The following is a 26,725-nucleotide window of genomic DNA, read 5'->3' as shown; positions in this document are numbered from 1 at the left end:
CTGTAGTAAGAATGATTGACTAAACATACATTTTGGACACAGACTTCCTGGGTCAGAGTCACTAGCTGTGTGATGTTAGATGAATTATTTACCTAAGTTGTCATATTTTTTTTAATTTGTGCAATGGGCATCATAATGCAAATGTGCCAGGGGATAGAGTGAGAGAACACATACGAATACACACAAGGCACTTAAAAAATGCCAGGCATACAGTTGGCACTCAATGCTTGTTGGTTTTTTTCCTTCTATTCTAAATGTTTGTCACACAGCATTTGACATAACTTTCTTTCTTCTTTTCCAATATACCTTAGTCTAGACCAAGGTTTGTCAAATTTTTTTCAGAGGACTACAGTAAATATTTTTGGCTTTGCGTGTCCTACTGTCTTCTGGGGCAACTGCTCAACTGAGCCGTCATGGCAGGAAAGCAGACATAGAGATGTGTAGACAGATGAGTGTGGCGGTGTGTCACAAACTTTATAAAAACAGATGGCAGGCTGGATGTCACCTGTGGGCCAGAGTTTTCCAACTCAGGCCTAGATTAGCTTCAGAATCTCACAGACTTGGGTTCAAGCTTCTCTGAAACTCAGTCTCCTCATCTATTAAATAGGGATGATAATAATATTCCCCTCAGAAGTTCTTGGATGATTGAATGAGATAAAGCACAGAAAGCCCATGGCAGTTTTTGGCATATAATGTACATCTGGTACCTAGGATTATCTTTATCATCAACAGAGTAGTCTCAAGCTATATCCACCATCTGTACACACCCACCTTCCCTGCTGCAAGAACCTTTTCCAGATTTACCTCCCCCCAACCAGAGTTTCTTTCTCCCTCTTTTCTAACACTGTTGGAATGTCTATTGTATTGTTTGAAAATAAGTCATGAATTAATGTAGCATGTGTAAGCAATTAGTTACTTATGTGGCTCTTCTGCCTCATCCCCTAGACTGTGAGGTCCTTGAAGGTACAATCTGTGTCGTGTCTCCCTCTGTATTATCTCTCCTCACACAGTATCTATACACACCCAATGAGAGGTTGTGGTGGTGATGCTGCTGCAGCAGTGGTGATGGTGGTTATGATAAGGGTAGTGGTCACAGTGGTGGGCACAGCTGTGGTGGCAATAATGGGGCGGGGGGATCATCTTGGCTGTTAATTTCTTTTCAAAGAGCAGTCATTTGGAATTCTCTTCTCAGTTTGAGCCAGGAAGTGTAAATTGAGCAAACAAATCTTTCTGGCAGAGGGAAAGGATCTGCTAGAATATTAGAAAACCACAACAAGACCAAAATTACACATGGTTCTTCCTAGGGCAGCATGGAAAGGAAAAAAAATATATCACATTATTGGAATTCAGGGGACTCGAGCAGTAGGAAAAAAAAAAAAAAGCATCCAGATCTACAGAGTATTTTATAGTCTTCAAAACACCAGCAAACAGTCTCTTAATTTTTCTACATGAGAGCCCTATGGGGAAAGTTACCACCATTTCGCAGATGAGGATACTGAGTCTGAGAGAGACAAAAGACATCACCAAGGTCAGAAGCCATGGCTGACTACTTCAAATTCAGACTTGGCTGTGTGCCCTAGAGCAAGTCATTCCTGTCTCCAGGTCTCAGTTTTACTATCTGTAAAATACAGAGGGTATGATTTTAATACCCATCTCTACTCATAAATGCTGTGTCATTGGGATGGAGTACAAGATATGTGAATCTTTCTCTTCCCAATATTAACTTAAGGAGTAAAATTGGTAATGTCTTTGGATGGAAAATAAATTGCAGGTCACAAGGTGCCTCATCCAACATCAAAATATTTCCCTTATTTTCAGGGCAGAACCTAGATCTGACCCTAGACCTTCAAAAGGGACTGTGGGATAAAGTTAGCCATACTTTTCGTCATACAGATAAGGAAACAGACCAAGACAGTAGAAGTATCCATGCCCAATGCCATATAACAATCAAGGACAGAACCTGGTACAGATTCCAGGTGTCCCAGTTCTTCCAAAGAAAACTCCCAACCCCCAAAGGGATAGGGGTAGGTACTGTAACGTCTACTTTATAAATGAGTAAAATGAAAGGTCACCCAGACGATCAACAGGAGAGATGGGACTCAAATCCAGCTCAGTCTGGCTCTTCACCATGACACAATTTTTTCTCCTGCATTTGGAGCCTCTTCTTATTCACCCAAAGGCTAAGTTAATAGCCACACACAGTCTTGGTCATTTAAGCACTAGTTGTGCTTAGCTAAGCTCTGTGGCTTTGGGCTGTGTAAGGGTCATTTAACAGGTGGAGGGAGAAGATTGATGCATTAATCAAGTTCTCCATCATTAAGACTTTTTTCCTGCTTTGCTTATTCAGAACCACAGCACAAAGTGTAATGAAAGGCTCCTTTCCAGCTGAGGCAGAAGGCATCATCCTTTCCCATGCATTCAAGGAAATGGAACCAAGGATATCCCAACCACCAAAAGACCTAGTGTCCAATGGTCCCCAAGGCTATGAAGACCACACGCTGGCCCTTGCCCAGAATCAGAGGCCTGAACAGCCCCACAAACCTCAGGCAAGTCACAGGCCCTCTCTGATACTTCCTGACCATGCCATATAACGGGACTCAGCAGTTGACTTAGCATCTCAAATAACTCAAGGAGACAGGTGTTCTCACATAGAAGAATGGTTCCATTCTGCGTTGGAAGGTCTACAGAAGGAAATCCTTTTACTCATGTGTAATTCCACCTATGGTATCCTTTCCTATAAAGTACAAGTTCCAGTAATATTGATAAAGTGAGAAAAATGCTCCTGAAATCCTTCCATTTGTGATCTGCCCTTTTAATCTCTTGCATACAAAATGCAGACCCTACTCTGAACATCATGTCCCTAGCACTTTGGGCATCTGCAAAGTTATCGAGTGCTACCTAGAAGAGGAGATACCAAAGGAAGCACAGAAAAAGGAAGGAATCAGTTTAGACAAACGTTATTTTTATCATTATCATAGGAAACATAAGCCCATTACATGCTACATGCCAGGTACTATACATTCATTATCATCCGATCCCCATGAAGTAGGGATCACAAGAGTCCATTTTATAGACATAAAAACTGAGGTTTGGAGAGGTCATTCAGCAGCACACCACAGGAGTAGGGGATTGAGGCAGGATCCCAACTCAACCTGAGTGGAGCACAGATCTTGCACTATCTGATTCCACTTTGACAAAGTCTCTTGTAGGAAACTCAGAAAGAAACTCACCCAACCTCTCTGCTTTTTCAGGTAGGAAAAGAGAGGCCCAGGGAGGAAAAAGGACTTGCCCCAGCCTCGCTATGACTTAGTGTCAGAGTCCAGGCCAAGGCCCTTTTATGTTTGACCCATGTGGCCCCTGCCTCTGACTGCAAAGAAATGCAGAGAGATGGAGAAATCTTGGGAGAAGTGATGGGGGTTTGGGGAAGAGGCAGAGGAAAAATGATGGCCAAGGTGAAAGTGGCTGCTTTCTCATCACACCAGCCTCTCTCAGGGGCCACGATCCCCTCCTCCAGGATCGTTTCCAGACCTGCACTGGGCCTGTCCTACCCACTCCTACCACAGCCTGGCTCCTTTGAAAAGGCCTAATGCACAGCAGCCCCTAGGCTGCTGTGAAACTCTAAACAAGACTGTCTTGGGGGTTGGGGAGGGAGAGAAGAAACTAGTCAAGCAGCTCTAAGGTTCCTTTGCAGGTATAACTTAGAGGAGAGGAGCTTGGAGCTGAGAAGACAGCGCCCACATGTCTGCTCTAATGCCTCTATGCTCCCCGCTATCAGGGGCCAAACTCCTCACCACCAGAGCCTTCAGAGCTCTGCCTAGCCTGGCCACCGCCTCTCCTCGGCATTGCCCATGGAGCTCCCATCCCGGCCTCAGGGAAATGGGCCACGTTTGCACATCCTTCAGGGCTCTGCAGGAGCTAGGCCTTTGACCTGGAATGCTCTCAGGTTCCTCCTCTCCCCCAAATCCAGTCCTCTACTTTCACTTTAGGCACCCGACCCCCAAGAACTAATTCCAATTTCATTTCCCTAAAGAAGCCTTCCTTCATCCCACAAAGCCCTCGGTCACCCGATTTTAACCCAAAGGCCTGGACTTCTCTTGGTACTCAGCACAGTTTGTTCTCACTTATTTGGTGGGAGTGTTTCAATAATATCTGTCTTCCCCACAAGTCTGTAAACTCCATGAAGATAAAGACCATGCCCATTTGTGTCCATCTGTCCCACTCTTCACTTCCTGGGGCATGACACCATACATGGCAAATAGTGGGTGCTCAAAAATACTGAATTAACGAAGGAAGGACTCGTGCTTCAAAAGCGGCAGATGCCACATAAGGAGAACAGTGACATCTAGTGACTGCTTTCACACTCCTGGGCTTTTGTATCTGAGAGAACGTGAATCAGCCTCAGGAAGACCCATTTCCAGAACTGATGATGCTGAGGGAAGCTGGCATAGCATCTGGACATGGGGAACCTGACTCCTAAGCAAAGAGGAAAGGAACCAGCGCTTGTCTTGCCACCACACGTGCCAAGAACACATCATGAAAGTCCTGTGACTTGGGGCTTCCTAGTGGTTAAGAATCCGCCTGCCAGTACAGGGAACACGGGTTCAAGCTCTGGTTCAGAAAGATCCCACATGCCACAGAGCAACTAAGCCCGTGCACCACAACTACTGAGCCTGTGCTCTAGAGCCCGCAAGCCACAACTACTGAAGCCCACGTGCCTAGAGCCCATGCTCCACAACAAGAGAAGCAACTGCAATGAGAAGCCCGCACGGTGCAACAGAGAGTAGCCTCCACTGGCTGCAACTAGAGAAAGCCCGCGCACAGCAACAAAGACCAAACACAGCCAAAAATAAAAAATAAAAATAAATTACACACACACAAAAAAGTCCTGTGACTTAGCTAGTATCGAACCACCTCAAAGATGAGGAAAGCGTGGCCCAGAAAGAGCCCTAAATAGGGATATTCATAGCCTCTCTCACCAAACCCTGGAGAGCTACCGACGTGCTGCTTTTTTTGTCTGCACTGACACGACACTGGTCAGACGACCCTTGGTATTTACTGGAAGCTTCAACAGCCTCCTCAGGGGTCTCCCTGCTGCCACTCTTATGTTTCCACAGTTGACTCTCACCCTGAAACCACAGGTTTGGAGATGTATACACGTTTGGCTCTCTTGGCTTTTCTGTTGTTGGTCTGGGGACCTCTGATGCACAGAGTTAGATGATTTGAGATGCACGGCTCGTGACTCAAGCTCACTGCTGCACCATGTGTGGTTAGGCTTTATGTGTTCATCCAGTTAGTGTTAGCTGGTTAGCTACTTTTGGCACTTTCATAAAACCCCACAAATCCAGCCCCCAAACATCAGCTAGAAACTTGACTACCATCGTGTAACAAATGCTCCATCGCGCCATTACCTGCCTCGCTTGACTCAAGATTACCATGATCCTATGTTCATAATTTCCTTGATTCCTTTTTTAAACTATCTATTGCATCTGTATTTATTTTTAAAAGGCGTGTATTTGATATGTGCGTGTGTGTGTGTGTGTGTGTGTGGTTTTCTTTTTGTTTTGTTTTGTTTTTGCGGTACGCGGGCCTCTCACTGTTGTGGCCTCTCCCGTTGCGGAGCACAGGCTCTGGACGCGCAGGCTCAGTGGCCATGGCTCACGGGCCCAGCCGTCCGCGGCATGTGGGATCTTCCCGGACCGGGGCACAAACCCGCGTCTTCCGCATCGGCAGGCGGACTCTCAACCACTGCGCCACCAGGGAAGCCGTGTGTGTCTGTTTTAACTTAAAATAGAGGGAAGGGTATCATGCTATATAAACCGTATCTTTGGGATTTCTTGTCTTCATTTAACATTATGTTCATCCATCTCATGTTAAGTGTCACTATAGTTCGTTCATCTTGGCTGTAGTACAGTGTTCCACTGTATGCATATTCGACACCTTATTCAACTGCTCTCCCATCGATGGTCATTTGGGTTGTTTCCAGAGGGCTCTTTCTGCCACACAAATCTAACCCTATCAGCTTCCTGCTAACCATGTATCTTCAGCATGTCACTGCCCTCCAGATTGTGTCCCAACTCCAGGACCTAGCTTATAGTATCCTAAATAATCAGGTGCTTTCTGTTCCCTCTGGCCTCATATCTGCTCTCCCTCCATCTCTTGGTCTCAGTCATGGGAAATTTCTATAGGTCTTTGTAGAGACCATGTACTTTTCTGCCTCAGGTCTTCTACCTGAAGATACTCTCCTCACTTCCTTATTCTCATCCCTGATCTGTCCTCTATGAAACCCTCCCTGACCACTCACCATGCACTGGTGCTTACTCAGCCCAGGAGGATGCTTTGGGAGGGGCACGTAATCCATAGCATCCTATTGGATTGGTCAGTGGTCTACCAGATGGCCTTCTCTGGAGGCCCAGGGCTGTCCAGAAGGTGTTGCAGAGGGAAGAGTGGGGACCAAGGGGAGATGCTTTATCTACCTTCTTCCTTACTGAAGCAGTGGCATCACTATTCCTGGTTTTATGGACTGGGGTTCCTGAACACCACATTTGGAAAAAAATGTTCCATGAACACAAGTGTGCAAACCAGTGAACTAAATCATTCATACAGTCCTCTCAAGCCCTGACATGCTATAATTGAAAGTCACAGAGATAGAAAGAGGAAAAAGAGGAGATATAATTTCATGATTAAGCATGTAGGCTCTGGAGCAGACCAACATGGAGCAAATCATTCAACATCCTACATTTCCTCACTTGTAAAGTGGGCATGAGAAAAGGATGAACCATACGGAATTGCCATCTTTATAAATAAAAAATGGTCAAATGTCAGAAATTCCATATGAATCAACTCAATATTTATAAGTAAATCATAGATCTGGAGGGTAAATTAAATGAGATAACCCAAGTATAGTACAGAGGCAGAGGCTGCTAGGTTTTCACCAAACCCATACCTTCTTCTCCTAGGCAAACAGATAGAATACATTTCCCTGTCTTCATTTGCAGACAGGTGTGCCCAGTGGCTGAATTCTAGCTTAGCAGAATAGGAGATGAAATGATAATTTGCCATTTTCAGGCGCGGCCCATTTCAACTTCTCATGTGCAATCTTCCATGTTCTTTCTTCTTCCACAGCAGCCGTGGAAGCATCAGATTAATGGAGCACAAGATGGAACAGGCTGGGACCCTGAACTACTTCTCAGAGTAAAGCCACCCATCAATCAAACACTTCGATTTAGGACTCTGCACAACAAGAAATAACCTTAATTGTACTAAGCCATTGAGATTGGAGAATTTGCCAGTTACAGCAGCTAGTGTTACCAAGTTATATACATGCTTACAACATGGTAAGGGATCAATAAATGCTAGCCCTCACCATGCTGTTGATGACGATGATGACAATCCCAGTGGACAAAGGGCCCACAAGGGCAGGAGGTAGGAGGGTTGGTTCTTAGATTTGACTCAGTGGCTGTGTCAGGGGACCTCACCTCTTTGGTGCCATTGTCCTGAATGAGAGTGTAAAGTGGTACCACACGGTTGATTTCCAGGAGCACCGGTGTGGGGCTCAGCTGCTCCTTGCCCGGTCGGCGGCAAAGGTGGCAGGTAGATGGACAGCGGCCTTTCTCCTCACAGCGGATCTCCACACCTGAGATGAGCTGGTCATCAGACAGCATCTGGGCCGTCAGCAGGCCTGAGAGGTAGGTGATGAAGGGCATGGACTTGAGCTCCTTCTTGCTGCCCAACTCCGTGGTCTCTGGAGGAAGAGATGTAAGTTCAGTATTGTTCAGTACTGTTCAAAAGGTCGGACTCTTGAACCCATTACGATGTGCTAAGGAGGCAGCTGTCCACTGGAAAGGGAAAAAAGATGATAGAGTGGTTCCTTCGTGATGCTTTGGAAAGAGCACTGACCTGAGGGCTCAGAGACCAGAATGGTGTCTTGTTATACCATTTATATTAAATAACTCTTTGCTTTCTCTGGGCCTCACTTTCTTTGTATTTAAAGTCAGTAGGTTGGACTAGAGGATTCTTCAAGGACCTTTGTAAGATGTAAATACTCAAGCATATTTTTCCCAATAAGAAATTCTTTTGTTTACTGTTACTTTTTATAAATTCTACCTTTTTTTCAAAAACTTGTTCCAGTCCTATATTTTTCATGCAGTTCTTTGTAATGGGTGAGAGACAAGCTTTGGAGTCAAGTCAATTTCAGTTTAAATCTCATTTCTGCTGGATAATAGCTCTGCTGCCTTGGGAAAGTCTTTGAATGTCCAGGAGCTTATAGTGATTAATTGTATAATGTGTGGTTAACAATAACAACTGGAACAGTTATGACTGGTAAATGAGATAGAAGGAGATGGACCTGTCTGGAGAAGGCATTATTTCCCCTTTCTTTCCGTGCTCATCTGTCCCCTTATTCAAATTTCTTTTCCTCAGTGTGCTGTCATGTGCATGAAGGACGCACGCCCCATTCTGTGCTGTTCTTCTTTATCCCTACAAGTGCCATTTCATACCTCTGTGCCTTTGCTCTCCCTGCCCTACGTTTCCCCTCTGCCCCCCCAAATCTTTACCACCCATCGGCGCTCCGTTCCAATGTGACCCTCTTCAGGAAGTCTTTCCTCCTTTCCCCAGCCCTTCTTCTCTGGTAAGTATTTCTGCATGTAAGACCCTATCTTGTTAAGTTCATTTTCTCACCTCATTTTCTGTTGACCTCTCCAACCATAAAATCAGTTCAGGGAGACCAGGGGCCATGTCTCCCACTCCTGTCCCCTCAATATTCAGTGCCTAGAATGGTACTAGGGATATACTTGAGACTTTATCAAGAGAGAGATTATATAGCTGTGAATGGTTAGAACAACATTTATGATCTAGTCTAGAGGCTCCAAAATTCATCTGAGGAATTCTAGGGATCCCAACAGCCATCTCAGCAGCTGCTTGAAGAAGGCAAGAGGGAGACTGAGAAGGCAGGTCTCTAAACCTGCATCTCAGCTTCAGATAGAGTTGTTCCACTTGTATCTCTTATAGACTGGCCTTCGATGTAAGATTTCATAAGAAGAAAGGGCTCAAAGCTTGAAAAAGTGGTTTGTACAACTCAGAGGGTTCCATTTACATCACGGATGATGTAAATGGTGTCCTCAAAGTTGCGCAATGTACAGTCTGAGTGGCAAAACAAGGTGGTCCTGTACTAAGGGACAAAACTTGGTCCAGATGGCATTTTCTTCCAAGCCTGGTGAAATCAGGGCAAGCTCCTGCCTCAGTGGAAAACAGGGGCCCTGGGCACCGAGGCCTGGGAGAAAGAAGGTTGTCTCCTGCTTTTGCTCTCTGCTTGCAGTGACATGCAGCTGATCTGGAAATAGGCTTGCCAATTAGAAATACAAATAAACGCAGTCTTCATTCATTACTCTCTGGGCCCTCGGGCTTGGGATCTGGGCTCCACCTTTTCTGTCTGGCTGTCAGCAAATACTTATGAGCACAAGATCAAAGGCTCTGGGGGAAGAAGACAAGGCAAATTCCAGCTAACCAATCCTTCAGAGGGATTAAAGAAGGGTAGTTACTAAGATAAACAAAACAAAGCTGTGAAGAAGGCATCTCAGCAGCTGGGGAGACAGAGACAGTCTTATATACAGACATGTCAAAAGAAGATGATGATGATGACTTTTGGAAGTGCAGGCCAGAGGGATACATTTTGGAGAAGGGGGACTTCCAACTTGGGAGAGAATAACTCTTCAGGGGAGAAGGTCAGGGAAAGTCAGAGCTGCGAGGACATTAGAGAGCAGTTAGCCCCCACTGTGACCCAGAGTTCACTAAACTATGGTCTGTGGGTCAAATCCAGCCCTCTGCCTGTTTTTGTAAATAAAGTTTTATTGGAACACAGTCCCTCATTTGTTTATAATATTGTGTGTGGCTAAAATGCCAGTATTGAGTAGTTGCAACAAAGACTGTATGGCCCACAAAGCCTAAAATATTTACCATATGACCCTTTACAGAAAACGTTTGGAAACCTCTGCTCTATAGCCCTTGCTATAGATGGGGAAACTGAGTTTCAGAGAGAGGTTACACAGGAATGTGGCAGTATGATGGATTAGTTACAGGAAAAACTTTGGAATCAACAGACCATCAATACACTTGGATTATTAACCTCCAAGGAGAAAAAATAGAGTGGGGCACCTTTCCTCCATAAAACATCTTTTGAAAACTATTGGAAAAGCATACCTTTGAAAAGTCTAATCTGGTAAAACCCTCCCATTTAAAATGAGAGGAAACTGTGTCCCAAAGAAGGAAAATGACTTTCCAAGGTCACATGATGACTTAGTGATCCTTTCAGCACATGACCCCAGCTGTCTGTTAACCAATTCATCACTTAAACTAAACTACTCGTGTTATCTCATTTTTTAGAACACAGATGCCTCATCCCTCATAGCACCTTGCCATAATTTAATTGGGAAAAATATGTAACATGGTGCTGGGAGTAAGCATTCCCTTGATCAAACGGACATTCATAGACATTGGGTTAAAGATCTATCTATTTAACAGCAAAATGAGCTATTGATCTTTGCTGGTCTGCTTTTGTCCAATAAATCCTTTTTTTTTTTTTAACAATCTATCATTTCAAAAAAATGGGGTTAAAAGCCCATAGTCCAGGCTGAAAACTGAATTCTAGTAGCAGTATAGAACTCAAGCTGAATTTAAGGGCTTGTTTTGCAAAAGGAGGGCACTTTGGTATCATCTGGTCCAAACCCACGGCTTAACAAGTGAGGAACCTGAGACCTAAATGGAAAAAGGGATTTACCTCTAAGTCCCATGCATTTATTAACAACGATCCTTTTCCATAAAGATTGTGTCATACCTAAGTTATGATCTGGAGGAGAGTTACATCAGGGAAGACCATTAGCCATTCCATTAATTGTTCCTCTGTAGATACTACCATCGCGAAAGCTAATTGCTTCTGATCCAACTTCACTCGGTGGCTAAAGTCATCTTTTCAAAAGGCAAACTCTACATTCTCCTCCTGCTTAAAACTCTTGCATGGCACATCACTGCTCTTAGGATGAAGACCAAAATCCTCACCATGGCACATAGGTAAAATGCGAATGAGACCACCTGTCTGCCTCTCCAGTCTGATCTGTCATCCTGTTCCTCCCGATTCTCCTACTTTCAGCTACACAGGCCTTTCTGTTTCTCGGCTACACCCTGTCCTTTCTCACTCAGTCTTGGCACGTGCTCTTCTCTCTGCACAGAATGCTTTCCCCATCCCACCCTCTGGCCCTGCCTTCTCTTGGCTCTCACTCCCACTCACCCTTCAGATCTTAGTTCAGGGGCCAGGACTCTGGTCCTCAGAAATGCCTTCCCTGAACTCCATCCCCATACCTCCAATCTCTATTAGGGTTTCACACTAAAGATCCTCACAGCATCCTGTTCTATGTGTCACCTGTTAATGTCTCCAGACTATAAGATCCATGAGGGCAGAGACAGTGTTAGTTCTGCCGATTCCCATCCACTTTACGTATTACCTGGAATGCAGTAGGCTTTCAATACGATTTTCAATAATATATTTGAATACATGTATATTTATATACCCTGATCCCTGTGCCACCTCCTCCAAGCATCGATGAGTCCAAGAGTGAAGATTTGTGAATTTCAGGATTGACAATTAATTGATGGCTTGTAATCAAGTGGTAAGCTCTTCTCAAAGTAAAATTAGCTCTCTCAGTTGAAAGGTTGACAGATGAATAGCTGATCAATTTGCCAGTCGCTCTGACCTCCTCTAGGTTCTCACATAGGCCCTTGCCATTGAGGGGATGGGAGAGTTTAGTTAAAACAGGCTGTCTTTAACAGGCCAAGGATAAAGAACATTTTTGAAGAGACTTATCCTCTGTTCACATTTCCCATCCCTCTGAACAATGCTTCCAAAATAGGATCATGTCTGGTTTCAAGCCCAATTCAGTTCCAATGACACTACAACCCATTCATTTGAGAACCTGCCAACTGAACTCTCTTTTTTCTCCTCCCAAATTCCTGCTGGGTATTATTTTGTTGCCACCAGAAAGAAAAAAAAAAAGCCTCAGTTGAAGTGACAACTCCTTGTTGGGAGGGCAGCCAGGGCTTTTCGGCAGGAGGTGATGGTACCGCTTGCCCTCATCCAGAAAACAAAACAAAGGCATCAGACTAAGGGCTTCTGGGAGAGCCAAAGCCGCGTGAATGTTTGTTCAATATTCGGCAACAGCGCAGGGCGCTGCGTCCCGAGTCAGACAGGCTTGCTTTGGCAATAGGCTTGCACTTGAAGCATTTAAAGACTCCACAGGGACCAGAGGGGCTCAAATTAGAAACGCTAAGGATGGGGGCGGGGGGAAGAGGGTGAGACTTTTATATCATAAAGAATGGCCTTTATTACAGCAATGGCCTCCCAGGAATTGCTGAAATGGGATCATTTCTTAGGCAGAGTTACTGTCTCCTCTTGGAGGAAAGCAATTGCCCTGAAGCCTGACTCAAGGACCCACAGAAATATCCTTAACAAAGGGAAAGTAGCCAGCTGAGATGGCATCGGCAAGGACTGAACTTCTGCGCTGTGCATTCTGAAATTCTCAGCCTGAGAGTCAAACTCCAGCATCATCAGCGTGCCCTTCATAAATAATAGTGTCATCCTGAAAGACTACTTGTAGGGATTAAATAAGGTGCCTACTTAATAGTAGGCACTTAATAATAGTACCATCCTGAAAGACTACTTGTAGGGATTAAATAAGGTGCCTACTTAATAGTAGGCACTTAATAATAGTACCGTCCTGAAAGACTACTTGTAGGGATTAAATAAGGCAAAGGTTTAGCACTCAATCGATACTAGCTGTTATCGGTGTTGTTGTTGTGATTGTTTTAATTATTGCTGTGCTGTTGCTGTAACAAGATGTTAAAACTGAAATTTCTACTGAGACACCAAGACAGAATAGAATTGAAATCCCAGAGCCAGGCCCCTATACACAGACTTTACAAAGGAGATGAATCCTGACTAGTTTCATAACTCTAGAAACCTCAGCCAGAACAAGGAAATAAAATGAGGTCAGAGAGTAGACGGGAAGGATATAGGAGAGATTTGCTTTGGAGACAGCTATTACCTAATGTTTAGAGTCCCCAGCACCCCAGGTGGGTCATGTAGACCCAAGTTTTGTGATAAGGAGCCTCAAAAGAGTGCCTCTTGGAGAAACTGCTACATTTTCTCGGCAATGGGGAAGATAGTGGACTAGGGTCATACCCCACCTGCAGAAGTTCTAGTGGCCTATGGCAGCAGGGCAGAAGAGGCAGCACAGGGATTAGCCCCAAATCCCAGAGGTTGCCAGTGGGAAAAATGCTTGAGTATTTCCCCCGGACCAGATGTGGGTCACATAAGAGAAAGAGCTGGGCTGGATCTGTTTTGAGTCTTACCCAGGAGGAATTATAACAGAGGTTGAGGGGTCCCCACGGTGAGAGTCTCCATAAGGTGAGCAGCCAGAGAAACAGAGGGTGGACAGGGATGAGCAGTAGCCAGCCACAGAGATGCTACATCGTCTCAGGTCTTGGGAGAAGGCCCTGGCCACGAGGACCACTGAAAAACCACAGAACGCCCCCCACCCCACCAAGAGAGAGGGTCGGTTTTAAAAACCTGCCAGGACCGGAGAACACAGAGGCAGATACAAGGCTATCAGGGCAAGTATGACCTTCCGAATCCTTACCATTCCTCTCTCCTGCTTTGACTGTAGAGGGAGAGGAAGAAGAAGAGCAAGGGAGAGAAACAGAATGAAGGCCAACCTTGCCCCACGTCCTAACATCCCCACTGGGGAGGGAGAGGAGATCTGACCTGTCAGATTTAGAGATTTGATTAAAATCTTGGACTAGACATCCTAATTCCTGATGTGAAACTGCGTTATCAGTTTAAAATGTCTATAGCACTGTCTGTTCCACAAAAGTTATAATAGATTAGATGTGGCTTAGCTAAGATTTTCATCTAGGAGCAGAGGAAGGTTATCCAGTGAATATGTTAAAAGGAGTGTGGGAACCAACTATGATATGTACTTTCGAACATGCATATATTCATGATCAGAACTATATTTTGATCATTCTCAATTTGTACAATCGACTGAACCGTTTACATCATCATCATTATAATGTTAAATTAATAGTTAATGTTAAATTAATATCTGCCTCCCCAACTCAACTGTGAGCTCCATAAGAGCAAGAACTATGACCATTTTCAATGACCGCTTGCATCCCCAGCACAGAGTTCAATGTGTGATGTCATGCAGACAGTTTGCAGGTGACTATCTGAATAAATAAACAGATGAATGTGTACTCTGATTCTTTTTTACCTTTAATCCCCTCTATTCCTGTAACCCTTATCAGACTTCAAATCCACTATCTCAATCTTATCACCATAGCCCCAAAGGCAGACAGTCTTAACCTTACTTTATGAATGTACAAATGACAACTCAGAGAGGTAAAGCAATTTTCCCAAGACCACAGAGCTTATAACTAGTCTAGTTTTTTGCACCTGGTCCTACTGCTCCTTTCGTTGTCCAAATTTCTTGCCGAAAAATTTTCAGCACTAATTCTTACTCCTGCACAAGTCATCCCTGTTGTAAAGACTTGGGCCTTCCCCGTTCCTGCCACCCCCAGACAACAACCCTAGGCTTCCCCACCCCTTTCCATGGGCTAAGGGATCTCATGGGTAAGAGGCACTTTAAAGGTCAGCTGGTCAGAAATTCCATCTAATGCTTCATTCACCACCAAATGATCCTCTGACTGCTTTTTGGATGCTTCTAATGACACAGAACTCATTACCTTTTTAGGCCTCCAGTTCCATTATGGGACAGCTCTGTTGGACCTAGACTGGCTTGCCATCTAAAAACTACAATTCTCATTCTAATCATAAGACCCAGACCCAGAGCTATGCACTTTGTGCTTCTTGGACACCCTATCTGCAGTACTCAAGCCTGCCCCTACTTGGGGTCATGCTAAGATTAGCCAACAAACTACAGTTCAGGCAGGTGAACTCCCACCCTTAGGAACTGTGGGGCATTCTTGAGTGCTTTCTGATTAAGGTGTGTATGTCCGAGAGTGTGTGTGTGTGTGTTGTGTGCATGTTTGAGGAACGGAAGGGGAAGCAACGGTGCAGACTCTAAACAGAGGACAGGTCTACAAAACTGCCAAATCCTAGGACAACTGATCTCCTGTCCTAACCTGATTTGCAGCTTCTTCCCTAAATACACAAGTAATATGCCAAACTGCAGAAGGGAAGCTATAGGACAGTGACTTGCTTGGGTTTAAATTCCAGCTTTTCCATTTCCAGCTGGATGACCTTGGACAAGTCATTTAACCTCCCTGAGGCTCCATTTTCTCATCTGTAAAACGTCAACAATGCTAGTACCTAAATCTTGGATTATTTCGAGGATAAACGAGAAACAGAACTCAATGAAGAATTTATAAATTCTAGGGTGTCAGGAGCATCATCAGAGGTCATTTGTTCCAGTGCTTGGCCTTCAGCTCAGCATTATTCACTCCCGTGCATGTCTGAATCTGTAAAGCTTCCCTTGTAACCTGCTGGCGCTTTAACCACACTGTCAGGAATCTCCTTAAACTATCCGCTTCCTACCTGGTGGAACACAGTAGACAAGGGTAGAATTGAAAGCTTAAGTCTAAAGCTATTTAGTCAGACTACCTGATTCTGAATTCTGGGTAAGTCACCTTACCTCTCTAATCTTAGTTTTCCCATTTGTAAAATGAGGACACTAATTCCCCATTGAACTGCTCTGAGCATCAAAGGAGAGATGCAGCATCTATAATTTCATATAGTCTTTGTTATCATCCTACAAAGTAGAAATTGTTGTCTCCACTTACAGAGGAGGGAACTGAGGCTCAGAGTGACAGAGTATAGCCTACGAGAGGATACTTGTTTCAAGTGACGGCAGGTCAATCTCTGAGGAAGGTCATATCCTCTGTGGGGCAGGGAGAGGGACCCCTGGATAATGCCCAGTAGCCCAGTAGTGGCTGATGTCTTTTGTTTGCAAATTAGGATTATTTTAATATTTTTAAAAAGCACAAAAACAGCCACGTGGTCCTGCTGTATTCTTTGCCCTAAAGTAAGGGGCAGAGTGAAGAATCCCAGTGCAGCTTAGTGGGCCCAAAAGTGGTTCTTCCCACAGACTAAAGCATGCTCAGCCCCCACCTCCCCCTGACTTACATCGCTCTTGCACGTCAGGGAGCAGTCAGCATTGCAGTGTATCATTTACTCCTGCCTCTTGAGACAAGGTGGGCTGTGGCCAGTAACGGGAAGGTGAACGAAAGGCTATGTGTGATCTTCTGCTGCCCTCTAGTGCCTTCTTAGGACAATTGCTCTTGGGAAAAATCTTAGTTCTTTCATGCCAAAGCGTGATTACTGTGGGCAAAGCAACTTGCTAGGCACCGAGGGCAACAAGAAGGAGAGTAAAGGTTTAGCTATGATACAAGGAAGCCTAGCGTAATGACTACAGAGGTTCTGAACAAACATTACTTAGAAGGCCTACCAGTGCCAGGTTTGGAGCTAGGTATGGGGTGGGGGTGACATTATGAATAATGATTTGTTTCAAACCTACCAGTACTTAAGTGCAGAGATTTGATGGAGTGTGTCAGCTAGGAAGGAAAAGCCATAAGAGAAGGAAAGGGGAGAGATGGAGATAAGGCAGTGAGAAGAGATAAACAATGGAGTAGGATCTTAAAGGAAACAGGAAGAGATGAACTCCCAGGTAGTGTTGGAAAGGATGTGGTCCGAATGTCGATCAGATCTGGGTTTCAATTTCAGTTTGATCAAAACTATGCATTTGACCAGAGCTTCTGTGTACAGTTATGCGAGCTGTGTACTGCACGACAGTGACAAGGCAAGGGGGTGAGTGAGGGGCTGAATCCTGTCTCAGCTCCACTGGCCATGCCTGTACCCACGGGGTTGAATCCAAGCAGAGGAGCACCATTTCCTAATTCATGCAAAATGTGACTTACGGGCTAAGGCCTTGGGTGTGACCATGGACAAGCTATTTCCTCTCTTGGAACCTCTGCTTGTTTATGCATAAAGTAAGGCTATTATCACCAATAATAAAAGTTACCGTAAGAATTTAGATAATGTACGCCTGTGCCTCTCCAGAGATTTCCGTTCTTACTATTACTAGTATTATTATAACTACCTCGTTTCATTTTTAAGAGGTGGTGGGACAAGTGCTTGAAACGGGGAGAGGGTAGAAAGGAAAGTCACATTTCCTGAGCTTCTATTCTTTGCCAAACACAAGACACTGTAAATCTCATTGAATCCTCACAACAGTGCTTTGGCCTAGGAATATGATAATTTTTATAACCATATTTTACAACCAAGGAAACAGAGGTTCTGAGAGGTGACACACTGCAGCCAAAGGCCGTTAGGCATTCAGGCTTTGACTTCAAAGCCTCTTTTCTGTCTGATGAAGTGCAGAAGCGTCATTAATAAGAAGCCTGCTTTCTCTTCCCTGGCATCCCATTCCTCCTTTCTTAAAAACTCTGCTCAAAACTTATCCCCTTGAGGAAGGATTCCAAAATGAGAGTTCCTCCTCAATTCCTTCCCTCTCCTTCCAGTAGCTTCTTAGACTAGGGATCAAGGAGGAAATGCCCAGAAGGAATCATTCCTAGACAGGATTTAGGGAGCGACAGGCCTCTGAGATGCTAATGGCCTGCTTGAGATGAAGACTCCCAGATGCTGCTTAGACAGGACCTTGAGGCAGCAAAGCAGGCCAACAAGACAAACCAGGCCACCTGGGGCTGGTGAGAGGTTGCCAGGTTCAAACGTCAGGGAGGGTATGAACTTGGGATGGCTCAGCTGAAGGCTTTGGTACCATCAGAAAAGAAACCGCCGCCCTCTGACCACTTTCTTAAGGGTTTGCTGTCACACTTCTAAGTCTTCATATTCACTGAAATCTTAACAGTACTCAGGTTAAAAGGTCACCTTTAAACATGCTGATAGGCAGTGCTTTTGGAGAATATGTTCAGGGTGAGTTACTTCTCCCATTAGCTTCCCTCTTCCCCGTAGCTGTGCTTCTAGGGACAGGAAAAGGGACTAATGAGCCTACCCATCAAAAGATCAAATTAAATGAAAATAGACATAAAATAAAAATAAAGACTGAGGGACTTCCCTGGTGGTGAAGTGGTTAGGAATCCACCTGCCAATGCAGGGGACACGGGTTCGATCCCTAGTCCGGGAAGATCCCACATGCCGCGGAGCAGCTAAGCCCGTGCACCATGACTACTGAGCCTGCGCTCTAGAGCCCGCATGACACAACTACTGAGCCCGCGAGCCACAACTACTGAAGCCCGCATGCCTAGAGCCAGTGCCCCGCAACAAGAGAAGCCACCGCAATGAGAAGCCCACGCACTGCGATGAAGAGTAGCCCCCGCTCGCCACAACTAAAGAAAGCCCACGCACAGCAATAAAGACCCAACGCAGCCAAAAAATAATTTTTTTTAAAAAAGACAATACAATCTCTGCAAATTTGAAATGTATATATCCAGCTATATATCAAAGTGTTGGCATAACTACACAGAGAAAATAATTATGTTGAAAGGCTTTAAAATGCAGTATTCTGATTTTACATGCTTAGGGAAAAACAGTCCAAAGAAAAAAAATGTTCTGTAAATAAATCTTAAACTAGATTTAATGGACTCACTGCTAGTTGTAATACCGGTATTGCTATTTTGAAACTATTGTGTGTATACTGTGGGCTCCAGCAGACAAGCCATCATGTTACCGTCATTAGGAGCTAAGATTATTCCTGAATTGTTTCTCTTATGTTTATAAAGTCAAAGAAGTCGAGAAAAATTCTGTACCTTGAAATTTCTATTGGAAATCATATACACTAATGATTTGCTTTTCTCTTTAAAAAAAAATAAACATTTCATAGCTCTGTCCACTGAAAAAGCCTAGAAGTAATGGTAACCTAACAGCAATAAATACCCTTAATACCCAGACTCTTGTTTTTAAATATCATTTTCCTCTAAAAGGAACAAAATATTCTTGGAAAAATTCCTTATTCCAAGTCTGGGATAGGTATGGTACAAGCTGAGCCTAGGAAGTCTTGCTGTGCCCAAAAGCGAGATAGTTGCCAAAGACCAACGTGTTCATTTCAAAAGGACAGGCAGACCAGTTTAGAGGGGCTCACACTGGCCTACCATTGAACAAAATGAACCATGACTGTGATTGATTAAAATAGATCAGATAAACAAATTTCCTATAATTCATGACATTCCTCAAATCAAACCCAAAACCAAAGCCAAAACTCAAACTGGAAAAAACAAACAAAAGCTCATTGCTCATCATTGGGGATGGCTAAGAGACCAGCTCATTATTCTGAAAACTGGTAAAAGAATCAAGTCGTAGTCAAGATTTTATCATGAACTGGATTTCAGGGTAACTACAATTTACTTTATGGAAATATTGCATTTAATACAGGCAGGAAGAATGACAGTTAGAAAATTACCATTTTGTAATCTCTAATAAGATAATAGATGTAGACAGCGATCATCGATGAATGCTAAAACCATTAGTAGAAAGGCTGATGGGAGATATTCTAATGAATGGATCAGACTCGCTGCACCTGAATCTGCTGATCAACTTTAACTTCACTAAAAGTAAAAATCAGACATTAAGTGCCTTTGATATATGCCATAGGAAGTACATGGGACAGGCTGTATACTTCAGCCAGTGCTTCTTAAGCCCATGGATAGAATTCAATGGTCTATAAATTTGTATATGGGGAAAAAATACATCTTTATTTTCAGTATCCTCTAAATGCAATTTAGAACATATAATGCAATTTTATGCATTATAAATAACTATATATCAATTTTTTAAAAAAACAATAATATTTGCCTACTTTTGGAAAACTAAATTAGAATAATGGATAGCAGTGACATGAAAAGAATATGTGGGTAAAGCTGGTGAGGCTGTTGGGGAAAGGAGACTGTCTCTTAGTCTGCTGCCATCCAGTCCTAAAAGATATCAACTGGGAATTCCCTGGCGGTCCAGTGGTTAGGACTCCATGCTTTCACTGTCGAGGGCCTGGGTTCAATCCAGGAACTAAGATCCCGCAAGGTGCATGGTGCAGGCAAAACAACAACAAAAAAACACCGATGGACGGACAGGGTAACGGTAGCCACGATAAAGAGAAAGTTGCTGAAATCCTGGAGCCCAGAGGGCGGGAAATCTGGATGGGGGTTGATATGTGGGGCTTAGGAGAAATGAAGCACATGGCAAAGCTTCCAGTAGCCCTCACTTCGCACTGAGTCAAGTTGAGGTTGATGACACTGCACAGGGAATGTTCTCCGAGCAAGCCTTCAATGCCACTCACGTTTACCAAGTGTCTATTCAGTCAGTGTTTGATTACCGCTGACCTTTTGACACCAGGCAGGATCCTATGGGGCGTTCCCAGAACAGACACCACTCAATCCCCACCCCGCCATGTCCTCCACCTGCCTCTTACCTGTATAAAATTTTTAGCCTCCTAAGGCCTTCTCCGAGTTCCAAAGAGTAAATTTAATCAGAGAAGTGAGAAAATGCAGAAAGAAAGGAAAACAGCCAAGCAAGACAAAATAATAATAATTTAGCCATTAAACAAAGTCCAGTACTTTTAGTTCCTCCTCAAGGTCTACAGTTAATATTCTGAGCTGTATCCTTTGAGCTGTTCTGCAGATACTGAAACCCCCATCAGGTGGAACAAGTTAACGATATGCTGCCCAGAAGCACAGAGACCCCAGGTGGGTTGGAACCAGAAGGCTGATGATGTTGACTCCCGATTACCTCACCACCAACCAATTAGAAAACTGTCCACAAGCTGATCACACACCCCACAGCCCCCTCCTTCACCCTTTCTTTAAAAACCTTTCCCTGAAACCCACTGGGGAGTTTGGGCCTTCTGAGCACTAACTACCTGGACCCTTTGCTTGGTGCCCTGAAATAAACGCTGCACTTTGCTTCACCGCAACCCAGCATCAGTAGATTGGCTTTACTGCCCGTGGTCAAGCGGACCCAAGTTTGGTTCGGTAACACTTTGACTATCCACACTAGTTCAAACCACTACAAACCGGATCTGGCCAATGCACGTAAATGTGATGATATTGAAATAAAAGTTCAAAATCCTAAACCAGCTATTTCCATATCAGCACAAGGAAATAAATCAAACAAAAGAAAGCACAAAGGACATTTATGCAGTTTTATTTGTGATGGTTAAATGTTTAAAGATGAGCCTGTCAACTTGACAAGTTCTTATATAGACAGTTTGACAACCATAAAGGCCAGAAAAATATGATTTCAAACATTTTTCCATAAAGTAAAAGATAAAACCTTATATTTATTTTAAAAAAAAAATGTTGGAGACCCAGCATGGTCACAAGTATGTATGAACAGACTAAAAGGAAACTTGGTAAGTATTTACATAAATATAATCAATATAATGGTTATATTAGGTGATGGATAAAGTTGACTTTAAAAATTCTCTTTTATGGGCTTCCCTGGTTGCACAGTGGCTGGGAGTCCGCCTGTTGATGCAGGGGACGCGGGTTCGTGCCCCGGTCTGGGAGGATCCCACATGCCGCGGAGCGGCTGGGCCTGTGAGCCATGGCCGCTGAGCCTGCACGTCCGGAGCCTGTGCTCCACAACGGGAGAGGCCGCAACGGTGAGAGGCCCACATACCGCAAAAAAAAAACAAAAACAAAAAAAAAAAACTTATCTTTTATGCTGTAAATTTAAATAGAATTCAAACATTTACTGAGCACTTACTAAGTATCAAGTATAGGCTAGGTTGAGAAACCCACAGGGATTGAGTATGACATACAGAGATTGGAGTCAGAGTTTCAGCAGAAAGTAGACAAATGACAGACAGACAGATGTAAGATATCTATGTGAGATGTACACCGATATGTACATAAGCAGAATGAAAGACCCAGGGAGGGAGAAGAGAAAGGAAGGACGAAGTGGGGAGAGGGAGAGGCGGAAGGTGGGTGGGAGGGATGGAGCCTCGAAACCAGCCTGTGATAATCTTACCTCCTGATACACACTGTTATAATCTCTTCCACTTGAGTAACTTGCTTTTAACCAACAGAATACAGCAACATTGAGGGGATGCCACTCCTGTGATGAGGTTACAAAAGGCTGTGACCTCTCTCTCTCGCCGGTTTTGCTGAAACAAGCTGTCCTGGAATAGCTCCTGTGGCAATGACCTGAGCGCAGTTTCCAGCCAAAAGCCAGCAAGGAAATGAAGCCTTCAGTCCGACAGCTCTTAAAGAACTGAAACCTGCCAACAACAACCTAAGAGATCTTGGAAACCGCTCCTTCCTGCAACTTTCAGGAGAGACTCCAGCCCTGGCCAATAACTTGACTGCAGCCTCGTGAGAGACGATGAAGCAGATCTAGCTAAGGTGTGCTCAGATTCCTGACTCACAGAACCTGTGAGATAAAACATGTGTGTTGTTTTAAACCACAAAGTTTGGGGGTAATTTGTTATTCCCTGATAGATAAGTAATACAGATAGACAGATATAATTTTCCATGATTTCATGGAATTGCTAGCAGTTATAAATCCCCAGACTCAGACCGATTTGGTTAGGATGCATTCAAGTTTTAACTCCTTAGATTTTCTACCCTGTTTTCCATAAACAAGACCTTTATCCTTCTCCTCAGAATTCAGCTGCTAATATGAGAAGGAAAAGAGAACATTTTGTCAAAATAGTAATAATAATAATAATGACACTAACAGCTATCATTCATAGAACACTTTTTCAGGAAGTGCTCTAAAAACTAGATCTATTAAATCATCTGAAATTTACAACATTACTATGAGGTAGATAACTACTATTATTCCCATTTTGCAGGGGTGGAAAGTGAAGTACAGAAAGGCTAATTAAGTAAGCTGTCCAAGGTTACACAGCTTGTCAGCTGCAACAAGTTACTAAGCATTACTTCGAATCATCTTCTAACCTATTCCCCAAACCTTCCAGGTGGGTGGAACTGGGGTTCCAACCCAGGTTTGTCTGACTCTGAAGCCCTCTACCACACAATGGTGGACTTAATAAGCAAACTTAATAATAATAAATGCAATGCAATGGACATTACTGCAAGTTAGGCAATATCCTAATATGTAAGTGCTTAACACCCGTATCTTATTCTGCTCCCAACGATGCTGTGAATTAGCTGTTGTTACCACCATTTTAAAGGGAATGAAAGAGAGGTTAAACTACAGATCTTATTTGTAAATGGAGAAAACAACGCTTAGCTGATAGGGGGACGTTATCAGTTGAACTGTGTCCCCCAAAAGATGTGCTGAAATCCTAACCCCCAGTATGTCAGTATGTGACTCTATTTAAAAATAGGGTTGCTGCAGATGCAATTAGTTAAGATGAAGTCATACTGGAATTTTAATTGGGTAACATAGAGGTCATAATCTAATAGGACCGGTGTCCTTATAAGAAGACACAGGTACGGATGCAAAATGTCGCCTGCCACATCAGGAGACAAAGAATGTTGCCGCCATCAAGCCAGCAGCCACTGAAGCCACCCCCAACCTGTGCACCCTGAGGGGATTCAGGATGGAGAAAAGCAGGATACTGGCCCCAGATAGTTAAGGTGCATATCAAAGGAATGATTTCAATCAGCCCAGACTCTTGCATCTTCTCATAAATTAAAAAAAAAAAACACTAAATTCATTAACTTGAAAAGTCTGGTTTTCTTTAACTAACAGTAATCTTTTGATGTTCAGATTACCTGGTTTTGGTTGCAAAACTGCTACGTATCCTGGCTCCTCCCTTACCTCTTGGGAGCAGTCCCATAGAGCTATCTGAGAGGCTGTCTTCTGGGCTTAAGTCCCCAGATTGTCCGCCAAATAAAATATAATTCTCAACTTCTGGGTTATGCATTTTTTTCAGTCAACACAGACACACAAAGAGAAGTGGATGCCATGGAAAGACAGAGACATACAGGGAGAAAATGACCATGGAGGCAGAGATTGGAGTTATGCTACCATAAACCAAGGAACACCTGGGGCCACCAGAAGCTGGAAGAAGGAAGGATCCTCCCTAGAGACTTCAGAGAAAGTCTTGCCCCACTGCCACCTTGATTTCAGACTTCTAGCCTCCAGAACTGTGAGGGAATAAATTTCTCTGTTTTAAAACACCCAGTCTGTGACACTTTGTTACTACAGCACAAGCAAACTGAAACAGGTGGTTTAAATGTTAAATGAAAAAAAAAAAAAGTTATGGTAAAATGCTGAATAAAGAATAAAGTACTCCACAAAGAGTATTTTTTAAATGTCTCTGTCTATGAGGAAAACTGATAATGTGTCAAGGGTATGCAAAGCCACAGGATTAAAATAAGTGCATTTTCCCAGGGTGTTTATTTTACTCGGAGATTTTTGTGGGAAGCATGGTAATTAATTTAACTGGTAAGTAATTTAAACATTTTTTAAGGCAAACAGATTTTTTTTAAGAGAAAAGAAACGGTTTGTTGTTGTCGCTGTTTTTTGAAAGCATGATTGGACTATGTCCCCAGACTGTCAGGGATACTATTAGCTCTTCCCTATGATAGGGGAAAGGTCAGTAAAAAAATATGATGAGTCTTGAATTGAGACTTTGGGCTTGTAACCGTGGTTTTCATCAAACAGAGTGCTAACTCCCCACCTTGTCTAAGAAGGGGGTATAAGTGAGGTCTCAAGGCTGGGAATAAACCGTTTGACAGTAACTGTCCCATCTCCCCCACCTGTAACACAGTGGTTGGTAGAAGAACCCCAGGCTTCTGTCCAGAGAGGCTCTTTGCCATTCTGGTGAAACAGGCTGCACTAAGTCTCCAACATGGCAGAAACCCAGGGCAGACGGCAGTCCCTCTTTTTCGCTGGCAATGCTGCTCAGAACAGCTCATCTGAGGGTCTTTGCCTTACAGGATCATGATCTGTGGTCATAATGACAGGCACCATTTGCCTCATTTTCCTTGAATTCCTAAATATCATCTCTCTTGTCTTCTGAGGCTTAAAAACAAACCTTACTTAATAAAGTATCAATAGAAAGACAGCTGGTGTCGTAAAATGTGGGTAGTCTTTGGACGGTGGTTTGGAGCATGTCATGAGCCTAACTGGCCTGGATTTGTACTCCAGCCCTGCCACTTCCCAAAAGGTGACTGTAGGCAAGCCATTTAATCTTGCCCAGCCTCGGTTGCCTCTTTTGTAAGATAAAGCTACTGATGCCTACTTGAATCATTGCTGAAAAGATTAATTGTGACATAGGACAGTATCTATGGAGTGTCTGGTATATTGCCGGTGTTCAAAAAATGGTCCGCTCTTATTCGATTGACCCCACTGAGTCATTCCGCAGCAGGACTAACTCTAAGTTAGACAGGGGATGTGATTTGCCTAAGGTCACATTTCTGAGTCTGACTCACTCAGCAACTTCTGCGTGCTGCGCAGAGTGCTAACAGATATGACAACCAGCAGGCAGTGCCCTTCAGGGAGTTCACAGCCCACTGGTGACAACTGCAGGGAAGTGGGTAATTAAAATCCAACCTGGTATATGCTTTGTGAGAAATCATCAAATTGCAAGTACTTGCTGGGCATGCAGTGAGCATACCCTTAGTTAAATGCAAACCACTATACATAATCTCAGTTAATCCTATAGCAAACCTCATCTCCATTTAGAAATAAAGAGGGACTTCCCTGGCGGTCCCTTGGTTAAGACTCCGTGCTTCCACTGCAGGGGGCACAGGTTCCATCCCTGGTCGGTGAACTAAGATCTCTCATGCCCCATGGTGCAGCGCCCGCCCCCCTCCCCCCCCCGCAAAGGGCTGAGAGGTTGAGGGACTTATCAACTTGGGACCCTGTTATTCAATTACCTGGGCATCAGTTGCTTATCTCGTAGGGTGATTATGAAGACTAAGTGAACTATACGCACGTGAAGTGTTTAGCTGCAGCCAGACAGTTTCGTTATTGTTTTTGTTTGTTGTTTTATCATTGTGAAGGGTCACATTATCTTCCCGGGATGTCAAATCCAAGCGCATCCTCCTTCAAACTCCTTCCTACTCTTAAGCTATACTATACGGTCACCTGCAGGAGCCTGTAGTTGGCCCCAAACCACCCAGGGTCCTCCCCTGCCAACAGGCTAGACCATCGCTTACCTGTGAAGACTCTTACCCCTCCTGGCTCCCCCAAAATTAGACTTGGCTTTGGGTTCCTGGGTAGCTTCTACAGAGGATGGAGAGTGTGCTCTCATATCTACCTCCGCTGTCGGCCTCCCAGCTGAGTAGGAGTAAGAATCCTTCAGGAGAGCAATTTGTTCATCAGATAAGCTTATCTCTAGGCTGCTGCGGTGTGTCACAGGGAGAACTGAGGGGCCCGAAGAGCTACCTTCCCAGGCGCGTCCAGGTTCTGTGCTTGCCCCAGAGTGGAGGTTGTATCGTCTCCTTGGCCCATTTCTCAGATGGCAAAGCTGACGTGGAGCGAGGCCTTTCTGAGAGGTGCCAAGTCTTGGCGGAGGAACACTCCCGGAGGCCATGGGTTAGCAAAGGGGTTGACACAGATAGGGGTCAGACACGTGAGTTCTGGTTTAGCTCCCGACTTGCTGAGTGAACTTGGGCCTCAGTTTCTTTAACCGTACAACGGGGACAGAAAGCTGAACTACGTGTTCCCAAGACACCTCGTTCTTTCCAGAGGGCTCGCCGCCACCCTGCCGCTGGGCCGCGAGCTCGGGCGCCGCTG

At 44.1% G+C, this 26,725-nt stretch overlaps 1 protein-coding gene across 1 annotated transcript in view; it reads right to left on the bottom strand.

Annotated features, from left to right (window-relative positions):
- Nucleotides 1-26,657, bottom strand: part of LOC113619765 (astrotactin-2) — a 205,622-nt gene extending 178,965 nt beyond the window's left edge. The window contains exons 1-2 of the mRNA XM_027105069.1: nucleotides 26,146-26,657; nucleotides 7,476-7,741 (exon numbers count right to left, since the gene is read on the bottom strand). Coding sequence (XP_026960870.1) covers nucleotides 7,476-7,703 — 228 coding nt within the window. The 5' untranslated portion in view covers nucleotides 7,704-7,741; nucleotides 26,146-26,657. The remainder of the gene's footprint in view (nucleotides 1-7,475; nucleotides 7,742-26,145) is intronic.
- Nucleotides 26,658-26,725: the final 68 nt, after the last annotated feature.

The sequence above is a fragment of the Aethalodelphis obliquidens genome, unplaced genomic scaffold (assembly GCF_003676395.1).
Source record: "Aethalodelphis obliquidens isolate GAN/ISIS:26980383/991018 unplaced genomic scaffold, ASM367639v1 scaffold7, whole genome shotgun sequence".
NCBI lineage: Eukaryota > Metazoa > Chordata > Mammalia > Artiodactyla > Delphinidae > Aethalodelphis > Aethalodelphis obliquidens.
This window is presented reverse-complemented; position numbering and strand designations above follow the sequence as displayed.